The sequence below is a fragment of the Oreochromis niloticus genome, linkage group LG11 (assembly GCF_001858045.2).
Source record: "Oreochromis niloticus isolate F11D_XX linkage group LG11, O_niloticus_UMD_NMBU, whole genome shotgun sequence".
NCBI classification, from domain to species: Eukaryota; Metazoa; Chordata; class Actinopteri; order Cichliformes; family Cichlidae; genus Oreochromis; species Oreochromis niloticus.
Window position 1 is genome coordinate 38,726,684 of NC_031976.2, and position 18,564 is coordinate 38,745,247.

The 18,564-nt window shown below is 47.1% G+C and overlaps 1 protein-coding gene across 1 annotated transcript in view; it reads right to left on the minus strand.

The window, feature by feature from the left end:
• arhgef2b (rho/rac guanine nucleotide exchange factor (GEF) 2b) overlaps positions 1-15,875 on the minus strand; it is a 29,599-nt gene extending 13,724 nt beyond the window's left edge. Inside the window, exons 1-3 of the mRNA XM_005462356.4 lie at positions 15,647-15,875; positions 8,129-8,291; positions 3,901-3,968 (exon numbers count right to left, since the gene is read on the minus strand). Of these exons, the coding sequence (XP_005462413.1) occupies positions 3,901-3,968; positions 8,129-8,291; positions 15,647-15,703 (288 nt within the window). The 5' untranslated portion in view covers positions 15,704-15,875. The remainder of the gene's footprint in view (positions 1-3,900; positions 3,969-8,128; positions 8,292-15,646) is intronic.
• Between the last annotated feature and the right edge of the window lie 2,689 nt (positions 15,876-18,564).

Genomic DNA, 18,564 nt, shown 5'->3' on the forward strand with positions numbered 1-18,564 from the left:
GTGCTCAGGTCTCCGCCCCCTCATTCTGACACTGCCGACCAACCCCTGCTAACTCATTCTCGCTTTCTTCCTGTGAGAAACTACTTTGAGCTCCCTCAGCTTCTCTAGGCTAATTTGGTAAGCTGCCTAACAGTTCTCACGCATCCTGAATAGGAGTATGTTGCCAAACACAGTTTCCGGTTCCAGTTTTTGCTGTGTAAGTCCTTCGAGAGAAGTGTACTTACAGTTACACCCTGTTGAATAGCAATTGTGTCAGGCGAGCTGTTCCAACGCTTCCTGGTTTTAGCTAGTGAGCTAGCCGACGATTGTGAAATTCAGGCTCACGCGTTACGTAGAGCCTTTTCCTTTCAGTGCCTGGCTAGCATTAACATGTTAGTACGCCACAAACCGTGTTCCCACATAGCAAAATTGGTATGGCCCGGATCTGGCCCACACAATGTGCTTACACATGGCCCACATGCTGCAAAGAATGACGGCCCTTTGGTGGCCCAGACCTGGTTTGCCAGGGGTGGCCCACACATGGTCCAGCACAAGGCCAGTTGCAGACATACTGGTGGTCCTGTGCTGGTCCATGTGTGGATTACCTTTGGCAAACCTTATCTGGGCCACCAAAGGGCCGTCATTCTTTGCGGTATGTGGGCCATGTGTAAGCACATTGTGTGCAGCCATGGGCCAGTTGCAGACACACTGCTGGCCCTGTGCTGGCCTAGAACAGTTTCAGCTCTGGCCCCAGATGTCAGGCTAATGTGTACCTTAATCAAGCCATGTAATAACAACATGTGCTGGGACAAAACCCTCGGGGATGCCCCCACTGTCCATTGACGCCAGAGCAAGTCCTGGAAAGGAGGTTGAGAGTAGCAGTAATGAACAGGCAGGATCCCTGCCTGTCAGCTGCTACTGCTACGAGTGATATCTGTCATCCGTGAGCCACCACAAGCTGGGTGGACATGATGGAGGAAGAGTCCCTGAGAAGAGTCCCATCATTTGAGGACCTCATCAATCAAAACGTTGGCCACCCAGGTGGCGAGGGTGCGGCCAACTCTTACCTCCTCGATCTGGAGGATACGGCTGACCCACATAGCAAAATTGATATGACCCGGATCTGGCCAACACAATGTGCTTACACATGGCCCACACACCGCAAAGAATGACGGCCCTTTGGTGGCCCAGATCTGGTTTGCCAGCGATGGCCCACACATGGAGCAGCAGCAGACACACTGGTGGCCCTGTGCTGGGCCAGAACAGTTTCAGCTCTGGCCCCAGATGTCAGCCTAATGTGTACCTTAATCAAGACATGTAATAACAACATGTGCTGGAACATAAGTAACATGACGAAACTCTGTTGAGACAGTGAACGGACTGATTCTCATAGCCCTTTTCACTATCCCAGATTACTCAAAGTGCTCTACACAACAAGTCACATTCAGAGACTTTCTCCAAACTGAGTGCTTCCTAACTACATTCATACACATTCACACTCTTGACACACAGACTGGAGGAGCCAGGGATCGAACCACTAACCTTCCGATCAACAGGTGACCTGCTCTACCGCCTGAGCTACAGCCACCCAGTGGTAAACATGAGTGAACCCTCCCTAGGTTTTGGATAAAGTGTACACTCACAAACCTGTCAAACCTGCATTTGAAATGTTGGCTACCATAGCAGTATAGTATTGCAACATGGCATTTGGGTCTTCTAACTAAAATAGGAAAATAGGAACATAAATACTGCATCATTGTCAGACCTGGCCCACATCTGGTTGACATACACCCTGACGTGACACCAGTCAGTCAGAAGTGCCAGCTTGATGCCGGATCCGGGCCAGACCTGTTTGCTATGAGCCTGGGCCACATATAGCGAACCATAATCGAGCCAGATATGGCATGCCATCACATAAACAGTGCGAGTGAGCTGGGGCTCACCGAACCCCCGGCTGTGGAGCCTGCTTATTACCTACACCCTAACTGCGGGGCAATCTTAGCTTCTGCCAGCATTTCTTTGCCCAGTATGGTAGACTGCTTCACGGCATCTATTTATCAAAGGATGTACAAATGTGCTGCACAGTCAGTATGTTCTCTTAATGCAGTCACACTGCATATCAGACAGTACTCCTACTGTCTGCTGGAGGCTCCCGGTCTCTAAACCAGTGGTCCTACTATTGGAGCTGTCAGTCAGCCTTTGAGCCTATCAGGACTGTGGGTTTGAAGTCTTTCTCTCTTAAAACCGCTCTGCTGTTGGCTCTAACCACAGCTAAATGAGTTCTGTCTATTCACCACTCTTGTTTGCAGTTGGCTCCCGGACTCACTAAAGCATGACGGAGGCGTAACCCGGTCTTTGTCACTAAGGTGATAGAAACGTCATCAGGTGCTGAGCTCATTCTTCTAGGGGGGCTTTGTTCAGAGGTGTATCAGTCCAGGATATTTGTGAGGCAGCAAGCTGGGCTATGCCACACACGTTTGTGCGATTTTATAAGCTGGATGTTGCACAGTCATCCCTAGCTCAGGCAGTGCTGGAATCCAGTCCCTCAGGTCCACCCTGAGACCTGAGTAGTGCTGGAGCATAGCTGCGGGGGATGCCGCAACCCAGGAGTGGGCTATATCTCCCATAAAGAAACACGGAGGAGTTAGAAAGAACGTTGGATTACTGAACGTAGTCCTTGGTTCTTTGATAAGAGAGTCAGGTGTTTCACCAACACTTCGCTCCTTGCTTGGGCATGGAAAGAAATCTACTTAGAATGACTTGGGAGGGGCTGGTCGGCCATGTTAGAATGAGAGGGCGGAGCCCTGAGCCTTTGGCCTTTGGGTCGAGCCCCACATATTCCTGCTCCACAATAATATTGCAAGCTTACTCAAAGAGACGACTTGAAATGAAAAAGGAGAATCCTGAGACAGGACGCAAACATCCTGTTTTCCTTTTTCCAGCGATCAGTTAACTGTTTTAGTCTAACTTCTACACAAAGATCAGTGCACAATAAAAATTGCATAACATTTCTCAGTAGTGTGCACACAGAGCAATATTCATTTTCTTTCTTTTACTGTCCTCAGTGCAGGTGAATGCCTCATCTGTGCTATTTTTGACCAGCTGTGACACAACTGTCAGCTTAAAGAAAGAATTAGTAAATATTCCACTACAGGATGTTCCCAATAAAAAGTATGCTTTGATGCCATTTATTTTTCCTGCAGTGCATCAATTCCCTTTTTTTCCTACACATCTTTCCTCTGTGCAAGAACGGAGACATCTCGCTCCATTCACTGAGTTCAACAGTAGACTTTCAGATTTTCAGAGTTAATAAATATGTGAAAGTAATATGTTTTACCACATCATTGTTCTGCACTGTGAATGGTGCACTGAATGAGGGTCGGGTTAGGGCTGATTTTTTCACTCAGGGGTGTGACACCTATCACAGCGGCTGCACCATCCGCTGCAAAGCCACGTGCATGTATGTGTTAATAAACTGTCTCTCTTCCACAGCATGTCTTTATCCTGTCTTCCTTCTCTCACCCCAACCGGTCGCAACAGATGGCCCTGCCCCTCCCTGAGCCTGGTTCTGCCGGAAGTTTCTTCCTGTTAAAAGGGAGTTTTTCCTTCCCACTGTCGCCAAAGTGCTTGCTCATAGGGGGTCATATGATTGTTGGGTTTTCTCTGTATCTATTATTGTAAGGTCGACCTTACAATATAAGCACTTTGAGGCGACTGTTGTGATTTGGCACTGTATAAATAAAATTGAATTGAAGTTAATGTAACATTTTGTCAGAGACACCCTGATAGCAAAGCTTTCTGATGTAAGACGTAAACCAAGAGCGAACCACTGTTTTCCCCAGTGTGACTGTAGCCTACCAGGACTGGGACAGGTGTGTGCAGACAGACAGGTAAGAAGAGAGAGAGAGAGACTGCTCTTACCTTCTGCTTCATCTTAGCACAGCTCGCCAGACTGTCTCTGCAGCGATTGTGGATGGTGACATTACATGCTATGAGACACAGGTAAAGAGAGACACAGGTGTAAATGGGGTGACCCAGCAGTCTTAGCTAATTATAGGCCAATCTCCAAACTTCCTTTCATATCAAACATCCTTGAAAGAGTAGTTGTCAAACAGCTAACAGATCATCTGCAGAGGAATGGCTTATTTGAAGAGTTTCAGTCAGGTTTCAGAGCTCATCACAGCACAGAACAGCTTTAGTGAAGGTTACAAATGATCTTCTTATGGCCTCTGACAGTGGACTCATCTCTGTGCTTGTCCTGCTAGACCTCAGTGCAGCGTTCGATACTGTTGACCATAATATCCTATTAGAGCGATTAGAACATGCTGTAGGTATTACAGGTACTGCACTGCAGTGGTTTGTATCATATCTATCTAATAGACTCCAATTTGTTCATGTAAATGGAGAGTCCTCTTCACACACTAAGGTCAATTATGGAGTTCCACAGGGTTCAGTGCTAGGACCAATTCTGTTTACATTATACATGCTTCCCTTAGGCAGCATCATTAGAAGACATAGTACACATTTTCTTTGGTATACAATGAAAATGTATATCTCTGAAATTCGAAACAACGAACCGACGCAAAAAAACTAGTTCATGCATTTATTACTTCTAGGCTGGACTACTGTAATTCATTATTATCAGCACTATTATCAGGAACTCCCTGAAAAGTCTTCAATTAATCCAGCAGGAACAGTCTGTAAACGAGCTTCTTATAGTCTCTGAAGTTTACAGAACAGAATCTGCTGTGCTGCCGGACTCTGTGAAGTCCAACAGAAACTCTACAACTTTTTTAAGATTCGGATGGCCCCGCCCTTCCCTGAGCCTGGTTCTGCTGGAGGTTTTTTCTTGTTAAAAGGAATTTTTTTCTTCCCACTGTCACCAAGTGCTTGCTTATAGGGGGTCATATTGTTGTTGGGTTTTCTCTGTATTATTGTAGGGTCTACCTTACAATATAAAGCACCTTCAGGCAACTGTTGTTGTGATTTGATGCTGTATAAATAAAAAAGAGAAGCGAGAGAGAGAAACCCAAGTACCACAGTGGTACTGGAACCAGCAGACACCAGGCAAGAAAGAGACCACTTACATGCTAAAGACACACACATTTATTCACTGTGCTGACCTCACTTTTCCACAGAAGATGTCATCAGTAAACCACAACACACACACAGTTAAAAATACTCTGTCTGTGTTCTTTTTACAAACTTCCTTCAGTCTTCGAGTCGCTCTACACCAGGGGTGTTGAACTCCAGGCCTCGAGGGCCGGTGTCCCGCAGGTTTTAGAGCTCACCCTGGGTCACCACACCTGAATCACATGATCAGTTCATTACCAGGCCTCTGGAGAACTTCAAGACACATTGAGGAGGTCATTTAGCCATTTAAATCAGCTGTGGGGATCAAGGACACATCTAAAACCTGCTCTACACAAAGATTTGTCTGTGTCTGTATCATTCTATTCTGTCTGGTGTTGTGCTGTCTTTGTTTTGGTTTTTTGCAGTTTTTGCACATGTCACTTTATGTTGTTCTATGTTGATTGTCTGTCATATGTAGTACCGTGGTCTTGGAGGAATGCTGTCTCATTTCACTGTGTACTGTACCACTCAGGGCTCTAGACTAACTTTTTGACATGGGCGCACCGGTACGCCTAACTTTAAAAATTTAGGCGTACCGGCACAAAAGTTAGGCGCACTCAAATTTTTCACCCGCATCGCTTAACACCGCAGTTTTACATGTGCACTTTCTTTGGGGGGGAAGTCCATACAGACAATATTCATTTCTAAATTATTAACTAACAAACTTGAGCTTAAATTGCTTTGTCAATATTGTAGAAAATGTTAAACTTAATCATCATCTTGGCTCCTCTGACGACCTGTTTGCTGCTGCCTGCTGCTGAAAGGCAGTGGGGAGAGGGGACACTTGGCCGTTGCATTTATTGCAGCATATAATGTGTTTTCTGGATACACTGCTGTTTTTTCAGCATTCAAAGATTGATGGCACCGTGTCAGAGCTGGCTATGAATTTCAGACGGATCAGTCCTTAACTTAACACAAAAGTTATCAATAGTTCTTTTCATCTTTTCTTATTACCCACAGCTACATCCACTTCTGTCGGGCCTAGGCTGCTCACTAGGGCTGGGTATCATCACTGATTTCTATAATCCATTCGATTCCGGTTCTCAAAGTCCTGATTCGATTCAATTTAGCCTCAGACAGTCAGAAATATTATAATTCTGATCATTTATCAGTACTGATACACATGAGACTTCATCAGAATTGTGAACATCACAGCAGATGCTTTTGTGTGAAAGTAACTGAGAATAAAACACAGAAAAACATGAAGGAGATTTTCCTGGTCTGGCGTTTTATAGTAGATAACCTTAAAAATATTCTGCAATATTCTGCAATTTTGCATAATTTTGAGAAGTTTAAATGTCTTCAGTATTGAACAGCAGAAATTAGGCTTTCTTGTCCGAGGTCATTTAAGTGAAAAAAAGAAAAGAAAAAGACAGCGCTGTAAACAACGGTAGACTGGTGGGTAATAAGCGAATGAATAACGCAAAAAACAGAGATTTGAGACGGGAAACTGAGAGAGGGAGCTGTGCATGAAGTGTGATTTTTATCGTGGTGGAAGCAAAACAGCAAAAGTAAGAGTGAATTCATGACGACATTGATCAAATGTGAAGCGTAGTTTGCTGCTTCTTTTGCTGCTGGCTCGGCGAATTTTGGTTGGAGAGACAAAACCTGCAGCTGAGAATCAGCAAAAGACGTAAACACAGCGCAGACCCGACGCATCAGAATCGATAAGCTCCGACAGCGTGTCCGTGTTCGGGCCGTGGGGTGAGAAAGCCGAGAAAGACAAAGCTGATTCTGATGCGTCGGGTCCGCTCTGTGTTTACGTCTTTGTGTGGAATCCGTTAATGAATTGATATCGCTTTATTCAAGCTACTCACGTCTCTCTTCCACCTGCACTTTCAACTGGACCACGGCCAATCAGAGAGGTCCCGCCCCTGACTATCTCTGATTGGTTTAGTCCATGATAGGGGCATAATGTGTGTCTGTTGTTGACCACACGGAGAGTTGCAGAGATTTTTTTTTTTTTGTTACCCGAAAATATTTGGTCGCACCGGTGCGACCAAATGTTTTTTTTTTAGTCGCACCACTGAAAAATTTCGTGGCATTTGCGACCAAATTGGTCGCACTCTAGAGCCCTGCCACTGTACATGGTTGGAATGACAATAAAGCCACTTGACTTGACTTAAACTCTTAAACCTGTGCACACACACACACACACACGTGTAGATATAGTCCCCTTGACCTACTTCTCAGGGTGCATCTGCAGCAGCCAATCAGAGTGCAGGACAACAAGGTGTGTAGGCTGACACACACACACACAAACACACACACTGGGTGAGGGGCTTGGGGGGATGGGTTGGGAAGAGGGGTGGGTCTTTTTTCACCCGCTCCTGAGGTCTACATGTGGTCACATGATCAATCTGTTGTGTTCAACAAGGAGATTTTATTGTGTTACACTGATCTCAGCTAACTCTGTATGTGTTAATCTGGAGGTACATCTGTTCATTGTGAGGATTAAAACACCGCCTGTCATACACACAGCAGACAAGCCCCCCCCGCCACCACACACACACACACACACACACACACACACACAAGCCTGTTCAGCTATCTTAGTGAGGACCTTCATTGACATAATGGTTTCCCTAACCCTAACCATTGAAAAAGAATGCGTAACCCTTACCCTAAACCTAACCATAACCTAATTGTAACCCTGACACTAAATCCACATTTTGAGCCTCAAAAAGGCCTTCAAACTTGTAAGGACCGGTGAGTGTGTCCTCACAAGTGACTGTTGGTTCTCACAAGTATAGTAGAATGCAGATTTGGGTCCTCACAAATATAGCTAGACAGGAACACACACACAGGCACACACACACAGCAGACCAGCCCCCCCCCCCACACACACACACATACACACACACACACAGGCACACACACACACACACACACACACACACACAAAGGCACACACACACACACACAAGTTTGATCAATCTGTAAATCGGCTGTATAAATAAAGTTTCCTCTGTGTGTAAATCCACTGTGAACCCTCCCTCGGTACAGGTGTGCTTACCTGGGCAGCTGAGCGCCTCTTTGGCCGTGATGCTCCTGTTGCAGGAGGAGCAGAGGGTGGTGGAAGACACTGTCAGTGAGGTAAACAGGTGGCCATTACTGGAGCGCGCCTCCCTCTCTCTCGCTTCCTTCTCCCTCTCCTTCAGGCGCTCCTTCTCCTTATTCTGAGAAACAGACAAGATAGAGCTGTATGAGAGGGCCGGAGGACCTGCTGAGAACAGCCAGCAGATTCAAACCCACGACTTCTGATTGGCTGCAGACAGACTGTTTCACCAGCCAATCAGAGTGCAGGGCTGAGCATCAGTGGCTCCACTCTGAAATGAGTCAATAAAATACTTAGACGCCCGCCGTGCGTGGGAATCACTGACACAGTGATTGTGACTAAATTCAGCCAGAGTGATTAATCAGCTATCAATACAGACGTGAAGGCAGCGTGAGGCTTAAATTAGTCACATCTGTAACCGAAACCGTTGACAAGTTTCAGAGACATATTCACTAAACTGCTCCAAAGTTACAGACTCAGATCTGATCAGTCGATCGATCGGTAACAGCAGAGGGGGCAGAGTTTAAACTGAAAACACTAAAAGTGACGATTCATCAGAAACATGTTTCATGTTCCCAAAAGCTGAACTTCTGCTTTCTGCTTTTCTGCCCTGGGAGGGGCAGGAAGGGGAAGTGTGTGAGGACCGTGGGGGTTGGGGGGTGATGTCATCACAAACACAGAAGTACAGACGGGTGTGAAATCCACCGACAATGAAACACTTCTCCTTTTCCTCTTCACACAGCTGCAGCTGAACATCATTATTGATTCTAGATTATTGGATGCTGCAGGTTGAAACCCGACACCTCACAAAACACAACCACCTCTTGAGTCTTTGCAGGAAAATGTGAAACAGCTGCAGGGATGAAACATGCAAACACACGTGTCCATTGTATTTCTAACTGTTTATACCCACATAGCAAGCAGGTCTGGCCGAGATCTGGTATCAAGCCGGCACTGCTGGCTGACTTCTGGCATGGTAAGACGTATGTCATCAGGATATGGGCCAGGCCTGGCGTAGATGGCACTGTCTATGTGATGGCATGCCATATCTGGCTCGATTATGGTTCGCTATATGTGGCCCAGGCTCATAGAAAACAGGTCTGGAACAGATCCAGCATCAAGCTGGCACTTCTGACTGACTGGTGTCATGGCAGAGTGTATGTCAACCAGATGCGGGCCAGGCCTGACGTAGATGCAGTATTTATGTTCCTATTTTCCTATTTTAGTTAGAAGATCCAAATGCCATGTTACAATACTATACTGCTATGGTAGCCAACATTTCAAATGCAGGTTTGACAGGTTTGTGAGTGTACACTTTATCCAAAACCTAGTGAGGGTTTACGCACATTTCCCACTGGGTGGCTGTAGCTCAGAAGGTAGAGCAGGTCACCTATTGATCGGAAGGTTAATGGTTCGATCCCTGGCTCCTCCAGTCTGTGTGTTAAGAGTGTGAATGTGTATGAATGTAGTTAGGAAGCACTCAGTTTGGAGAAAGTGTGTGAATGTGACATGTTGTGTAGAGCACTTTGAGTAATCTGGGATAGTGAAAAGGGCTATGAGAATCAGTCCGTTCACTGTCTCATCATAGTTTTGTCATGTTACTTATGTTCCAGCACATGTTGTTATTACATGTCTTGATTAAGGTACACATTAGGCTGACATCTGGGGCCAGAGCTGAAACTGTTCTGGCCCAGCACAGGGCCACCAGTGTGTCTGCTGCTGCTCCATGTGTGGGCCATCGCTGGCAAACCAGATCTGGGCCACCAAAGGGCCGTCATTCTTTGCGGTGTGTGGGCCAGATCTGGGCCATATCAATTTTGCTATGTGGGTAAGTTTGTATATTATGTGTGAGCTCCTTCATGTGTTTGGGATTATTGTCATGCTGAAAAATGAAGCTGATGACAATCAGATGCTCCTGCCTGGTGGATCAGACTGTGTAATTCATCAAGGAAGTCCAACACCACAGATTGACCTGCAGCTGAAACCGTGACAGAGCCTCCACCGTGCCTCACAGATGGCTGCTAACCCTTCTTTAATAATGTCCTGTTACGGACGTGATACTGTTCAGCTACTGTAGTTTTTTAGGTCTCACACTTCTTCTGTTCGTTTTTTAAGGTCACGCTGCTGAAATATGCAGAGTTTTCAGCTACCAGCTCTTTGGAATTCACCGTTTTGGTGCAAAAATACTTTATTTCCAACTGTGTTATCTTTAACATTTGTCATAGGTTCAGTAAAGAAATGTGAACAGGACACTGGTAAGAAAGAGCCTAAAGACACTGAGGTGTCTTATGTGTGGATACAACATTGGTTCATCCTTGATTTATTATCCTTTTTATGTTTGGATGATTCAAAGGTCAGAGCTGCGAGGCTAAACAAACACAGTGGTCAGGTACATGGACCAGACTGAAAAAGCAGCCAGTGTCCAAAGAACTTTACTGGAGAACTACTGCTTGAGTCTGGCTGCTTATGAGCAAAGCATAAAAAACGAGACGTTTGCACAGCATCGAGACATCCATCCTTCCACTGCCCCGCTTCGTGTCCATCACAAACAGCAACACTGTCAGTGGAAATAATCACAGATTTAACTAATGATGGTGATGATTATAGAAACAGGGTTAGTTCTTCCTGTTTGAGTTTTCTCTGCATGTGATCGGTGTTTCTCTTTGAGCTCATGTCTGAAAATAATAACTACTTCCTGTTTCTGACTCTGAAATTCTTCTGGTCAGAGAAAAATTAAAGGAGAGAAATCATGTGACTAGCAGCCAGCCAATGACAGAGCTCCTGTTTTACACTGTCTGTAAAGTTAAAGTTTTAAGGTAAACAAACTGCAGCAGCTCTGATGTGAAAACCGTCTCAGCATTGACGAAAAAAGCATCACAGTTACAGAGAAACTGGTGACAGTCACCGATCAGCTGATCAATAAATAAAGAGCTCAGTGATGAAGACGAAGAAAGAGAGCTCTGTGTGCTGTGGAGCGGGGGGGGGGTCATGTGACGGCGAGCGAGTGAGCTGAGGTTAGAGAGGAGAGACGGGAGAGACAGCAGACTCGGTGAGGACAGAAGAGAAACAGGCAATGCTTCACTGGAGCCTGACTATGTGACCTCACTGCGTACCTGCCACAGAGCTGATAACACGCTGGTGAAACGCAGTCTGTGCTGGCCTGACTCACACCATACGTGTGTCTCCTAGACTTCATTAGAAGCCGTAGCATGCACGCTCACTGCTATGCAGATGACCCAGCTTTATCCAAGCATGAAGCCAGGGGCCGGTACTATGAAGCTGGATATCCAGATAAGTTCAGGGTTAGAGAGAGACAGTGTGTGTGTGAGAGAGAGAGAGAGCGAGAGAGAGACAGTGTGTGTGTGAGAGAGAGGGCGAGACAGTGTGTGTGTGTGAGAGAGAGAGGGCGAGACAGTGTGTGTGTGTGAGAGAGAGAGAGAGAGCGAGAGAGAGACAGTGTGTGTGTGAGAGAGAGCGAGAGAGAGACAGTGTGTGTGTGAGAGAGAGACAGTGTGTGTGTGTGAGAGAGAGAGAGTGAGAGAGAGTGTGTGTGTGAGAGAGAGACAGTGTGTGTGTGTGTGTGAGAGAGAGAGAGAGGGCGAGACAGTGTGTGTGTGTGAGAGAGAGACAGTGTGTGTGTGAGAAAGAGACAGTGTGTGTGTGTGTGTGAGAGAGAGAGAGAGGGCGAGACAGTGTGTGTGTGTGTTAGAGAGAGCGAGCGAAAGAGAGACAGTGTGTGTGTGTGTGAGAGAGAGAGGGCGAGACAGTGTGTGTGTGTGAGAGAGGGCGAGACAGTGTGTGTGTGTGAGAGAGAGAGGGCGAGACAGTGTGTGTGTGTGAGAGAGACAGTGTGTGTGTGTGAGAGAGACAGTGTGTGTGTGTGAGAGACCGTCACACAACTTTATTCACACCGAATTAAAACAAAACAAACCAAAAAACCAACACAAAAATGCTACCACATAAACACAACATTCATTGTACACTAACCATTAACTAAGGTACCCAGCACACACACTTAAAAGTGAAGCACAAGTGACCCATCTGCTCCTACTGAACACAAAACCCGTCCAATCCCCCACATAGTTTCAAAAGAGTCCAGATTATCAGTCAGAGAGTAAAAAGCATGCTCCACTCTCAGACGGGATGCCAACAGGCCCTTCAAACTTTGCACAACATCAGTCCAACCCTGACCTAGCATCTGGTTCTTCCTAGTCTTCCATATTGCCAGCTTAGCTGTGCCAAACAAAAAATTAATCAGAACCAAGGTCCGTCTTTTCTGCACTGAATACTTAGGGCCAAAAACAAACAAAGGTACAGAGAAAATCTCCCCTAAAGATTCTACCCACTCCTGCAACAAAGAAAATAAACCCACTAGCCTCGGACAACAGACCACCAAGTGCTCCAGCGTCTCCCTTTCTGAACAAAAAGGACAACCCTCCCCAATGCTTGGGTCCAGGTGGGCTCTGTGTCTGTTCGTGGCTATTGCTCCATGTACAATCCTCCACTGGAGGTCAGCCATCCGTTTTTCAACAGGAGGCTTATACAGGACCCTCCACCTGCCTTTAGGGGTAGAATCTGAAGCAAAAAACTCAGTCCATTTTGACTCCCTGATTCCAACCAGAGAGCGGAAATTCAGCACCTTAACACAGCATAAATAAAGCTGCTTCTTGCCACAAGAGCTGAAACTGTCCAGCACTGGTGTCCCCAGGGAGAGAAGCATGCCACTCCCCTCAGGCTGCTCCTCAAAGGCAGGACTGACCATCAATGAAGGGAAAACATATTCGCTGTCAGCAGCCCATTGATCAGCTAGGACACGGTCTCCAGCAAAGTCTCTAAGTGATGGCGACAAAGATTGCCAAACTTCCTCCATAATTCTCTCCAGCACTCTGTAGGACTTAATGCCTGTGACACCACCAAGTGCACCCATAGACATCCTTGTAAGATGACCCAGTTTGACAACGCCAGCCTCCACAAACTTGGTCCTTATCGTAGCAGAAGAAAATACAGTGTGTGTGTGAGAGAGAGAGAGAGGGCGAGACAGTGTGTGTGTGTGTGAGAGAGAGAGCGAGAGAGAGACAGTGTGTGTGTGAGAGAGAGACAGTGTGTGTGAGAGAGAGACAGTGTGTGTGTGTGAGAGAGAGAGAGTGAGAGAGAGACAGTGTGTGTGTGAGAAAGAGAGAGAGAGACAGTGTGTGTGTGAGAGAGAGAGAGCGAGAGAGAGACAGTGTGTGTGTGTGAGAGAGAAAGAGACAGTGTGTGTGTGTGTGTGTGTGAGAGAGAGAGAGAGCGAGACAGTGTGTGTGTGTGAGAGAGAGAGAGAGAGAGAGAGCGAGACAGTGTGTGTGTGAGAGAGAGAGACAGTGTGTGTGTGGCAGCTGCAGTGTTGACTTTATTTCTCATTAACCTTTCTAACTGCGTCTCTGAGTAAACTCGTTTTTAATAACCTGTTTCTGCACACGCTCAGTCACCTGATCAGAGTCAGGGTCAGGGTCAAAGGTTATTGATTGTGGCTGGCTGCTGAAATCCACTCACAGTTTGAAAATGCCCATTTTTAACCTGTGGGTAACCATGGAAACAGGACTCCTTCTTCAGCAAAGTACACACCGGCACTATTTCCATCCCACAATGCACTGCAGCGCAGTCACATGACCGCACAGCTGATGGTGAGATCAGTGTTCCTCAGGCAGAGCTGAAAGGAGTTTACAGCTTCCTCCATGCCAGGGGACAATTCTGCGATCCCATAATTCATAGCAGCACACCGTCAGGTGATCATGGAAACATGCTCGCCTGCTGGCACGAGGGAAACGTTCGCTTCCTTCTCTGACGTCAGAGTGAAGCTGTTGAAGCTCCTCTGGTGAGCCTGCGTCTGCCTGAGCATAGGTCAAAGTGCAGCTCCGCCCTCACTGCGTAGCATTAGAGAGAGATCATGTGACAGGGCGGTAATCACATGATGTGGTGTTCTGACCTCAGTGAGGTTATTCTGACTGAGTGAAGCCTCCTCACCTGTGCTCAGGTAACGTCAGCTCGCTGATCAATGTGACAATTGCTCTGGGCCTCACACCTCCCATCATGTTCTCATCATCATCTGAGGCAGCTGATTGGTCGGTTTGTAGCAATACTTGGTGCAGACAGAGGCTATCGACCAGCGTTGATTAATGAACTAAAACTGATCAGTTTCACTGATGGCAGATCAATGAAGACAGCATCGTACAGCGAGGACTTCAAATAAAGTTTTACGGAGCTCGCAGACAGAATTTCTGATCTCTGATTATCAGCAGATCGTCCTTCAGATCAATCCTCATCATGATTGATTGATTAGCTGAAGTCTCAGCAGCCTGACACTCACCTGTGTGTCTACCTGTCAGTCGGCCTCACCTGAAGCTGATCGATCGACTTTTTCAACTGCGTGAGTGTGAGAGAGAGAGAGTGAGTGTGTGTGTGTGTGTGTGTGTGTGTGAGAGAGACAGTGAGAGAGAGAGAGTGAGTGTGTGTGTGTGAGAGAGAGAGACAGTTTGTCTGTGTGTGAGAAAGAGAGAGAGAGAGAGATGGTGTGTGTAAGAGAGAGCCAGAGAGACAGTGTGTGTGTGTGTGTGTGTGTGTGTGGATGTGTGTGTGTGTGTGTGAGAGAGAGAGAGACTGTGTGTGTGTGTGTGTGTGTGTGTGTGTGAAAGAGAGACGGTGTGTGTGTGTGTGAGAGAGAGAGACGGTGTGTGTGTGTGTGTGTGTGAGAGAGACTGTGTGTGTGTGTGTGTGAGAGAGAGAGAGCGAGAGAGGATGTGTGTGTGTGTGTTTTTAAAGTATTTAAAGGGTTTGTCTTCTACTAAACTTTATTAGTACATCACCTGTCTCAGTTTCCGTCTTTTACATTTTTACAGCTCAGAGGTCAGAGGTCAAATATTCACAGTCACTCCTCCTCACTGCCGCTTCCTGTCTGACACACACACAGCCTCCCCTCCCCCTTCTCGTTTCCTCCTGCAGGACAAAGCGGCCACGCTGCAGCTAACGGACATACAAACTAATACACACCGAAACTCAGTGTGAACACACGCACACAGGCCGAACGCACACGCGCGTTGAATGAACACGGGCGCAGAACACACGCGCGCGCGCTCTGAGCAGTTTTCAGTCTGAACGAAAAAAAACTCCCGTTTCCGTTTCTCCTCCAACTTTCCTCACGTGTTCAAACACACCTACACGCTGATCAGCGATCGATCGGTGATCAGCGTGTACGACCAATCAGTAGCCGATCAGTGTTTGATCAGCAGGTATCGATGCTGTGATCGATACTCCATAGTAACGGAACAGTCTAAGCGGAAACAAAGCGGAACAGCCAGAGTCCGCCTCCCGCCGCTCCCTCACCGATCACTCATCAATAACTCCTGATCGGACGCGCGCAGCCGTCTGCCCCGATCCATCCGCGAGGAGCGCGTGCACGCGCCCGGAGAGCATTTCTTTCTTTTTTTCCGGTAAACTCACCTTCAGGTTGATTTCCTTCATCCTGTCCTGCCTCCTGCTCTCCAGCAGCCGGGACATTCCCCCAATCAACCGATCCTCGATCAGCCGATGGTCGATCACCTGCCGATCTCCGATCGATCCAGCTGATTGCTCCGGTCTCTGATCAAAGAAGTGCGGTTCTGGTCCCGGAGCGTCCGCGGTCTGAGCGGAGGGGGCGGGGCTTCTCTCTGACTGACAGCGAAGCTCTGTACTTCTAACCAATCAAAGTTCAGCCCGCTGCTGGGACGCTCGACCAATCACAATCCACCCAGGCCTGTGAGCCCAGCCCCCCGCCAGCTGTCAGGGAGCGCTCCTTTTCACCACCGGGGCGGTGTGACGATAGTGAGGGTGGAGTCAGTCTCTATGACAACGTGTCCACAGCTCACGTGACCCTCATCAGCCACTAGGACAGCCGAGGGCGTCACGTGACTGATGACTTGCGCGGATAAAATAGACCCGCCCGCGAGGGCGGAGGGTGTACAACCATCGCTGTGTGACGTGGAACCCCGGAGGTCAATCCCCACCCACCGCGCGCGGAGACCGGAGTACATTAGTGTAGACAAGAAACGAACACAAGAAACGAACCTCGATCGGACACAAAGAAAAAGCGATCGATGACAGCTCAGACCGATCGGAAGCGGCTACACATCAGTCACGTGATCGTTCAGAAGCGGATAGATCACTTCACACAGAACCAAACGTTTGTCTGCAACTGCCTCCCGACACAGGCCGCCACTGTTACCATGACAACCAGCAATTAACAAACACATTAGCCTAAGGATAGTGACGTCATGTAAGCCTACCGCCCCCTCCTGACAGGCCGGAGGAAGTACAGCTGATATTTAACCTTTAGTCTTTCAAAGGGAAAAATGGATATTTTGATATCACGGCCAGTAGTGGTTCAACTCCACAATGAGGGCGGGGCTTTTTTGTGCGTGGGTTCTCTCTGGCTTCCTCCCACAGTCCAAACACAGTTAGTAGGGTTTGGTTAGTTAGTGAAACCGGTGGTTACCAGACTAAATTATAAATAGGGGTGGGTTTCAATAATCGATTTTCCGACTCAAATCGACTTTAGCTTGAATAAAGTGATATCGATTCATTAAATTCTGAATTGATTTTTAAATATAAATGTATTTTGCCAGAAATGCCAGAATCTCAGGTCAAAACTCACAAAACTATTTCATTAACTAGCAAACAGATAAAACAGCAAATAAAGACAACTATTTGTCATTACACAGTCATACCAAGTACAATAACATAACAAAACAGCACTACGCACAAGACAACACAAACAAGACAACACAAACACAGTAACTTAACGTAAAGTGGATTTTTTTCAGAGCAAGAAAGTTATGAGCAAATGAATGACTTAATAAATAAAAGAATGAGTGTATGTTTATTGCACATTGTTATTGCTGCGTGCCCTCTGGAGACAGCGAGTGCTTTACAGGTCCTTAATTCAATTCAGTTTCAATTCAATTTTATTTATATGGTGCCAAATCACAACAACAGTCGCCTCAAGGCGCTTTATATTGTACAGCAGATCGTACAATAATAGATACAGAGAAAAACCCCAACAATCATATGACCCCCTATGAGCAAGCACTTTGGCGACAGTGGGAAGGAAAAACTCCCTTTTAACAGAAAGAAACCTCCGGCAGAACCAGGCTCAGGGAGGGGCGGGGCCATCTGCTGCGACCGGTTGGGGTGAGAGAAGGAAGACAGGATAAAGGGAGGGAAGAGGATGTCCAATGATTTTTTGGGCCACATTAATGACCCTCTGAAGTGCCGTGGTGCAGCTGGAGAACCACACACAGATGCAGTATGTCAGCACATTTTCAGTGGAGCAGCGGTAGAAGACGATCAGCAGCTCCTTCTTCAGCTCCATTTTTCTGAGGATTCTCAGAAAATGGAGATGCTGTTGGGCCTTCTTTAAAACCGCCGAGGTGTTTGAGCTCCATTGGAGGTCTGTGTCTATGTGCACATCCAGGAACTTGAAACTGGACACCCTTTCCACGCACTCCCCGTTGATGCTGACAGGCTGCAGCTCAGACTTCCTCCTTCTGAAGTTGACTACCAGCTCTTTTGTCTTGGTGGTATTGAGGTCCAGGTTGATGTCTGCACACCAATCCAACATCCTCTGGACCTCAGCTCTATATACTGTCTCGTTTCCCCCAGACATGAGCCCTACCACAGTGGTATCATCTGCAAAGTTAATGACTGCATTGTCTGGGTGGGAACTAACATAGTTGTGTGTCTACAGAGTGTACAGTAGGGGAGTTAGTACACAGCCTTATGGAGAGCTGGTTTTAAGGCTGAGGGCTGAGGAAAGACGAGGCCCTCAATCTAACTCTCTGTACACGGTCTGACAGGAAGTCTCTGATCCAGCAGCAGGTAGTAGAAGGAAGTCCGATATAGTTTAACTACTAGTCTATTGGGGAGTATCGTACTAAAAGCAGAGCTAAAGTCAACAAAGAGCAGCCTGGCCTATCGCCTCTGTTGTTCCAGGTGAGAGATGGTGAGGTGGTGCGTTGCAACAGTGGCGTCTTCAGTTGATCTGTTAGCTCTGTATGCGAACTGGAGCGGGTCGAGTGTGGGTGGCAGGCAGGACATGACATCGTGACATCGGACCAGTTTCTTGAAGCACTTCATTATAACAGGTGTTAGAGCAACTGGTGGGTAGTCTTTGAAGCCGCTAATGTTGGTGCGCTTTGGCAGTGGGACAATTGTGGCCGACTTTAGGCACGGTGGGATGCAGGACTGGGACAGTGAAGCATTGAAGATCTTAGTGAAGACCCCAGCCAGCTGGTCCGCACATTCTTTTAGGGCCCTTTGGTCACCCAATCTGGACCGGTGGCCTTCCTGGGGTTCACTGCCCTCAGTGTGCGCCTCACCTCATA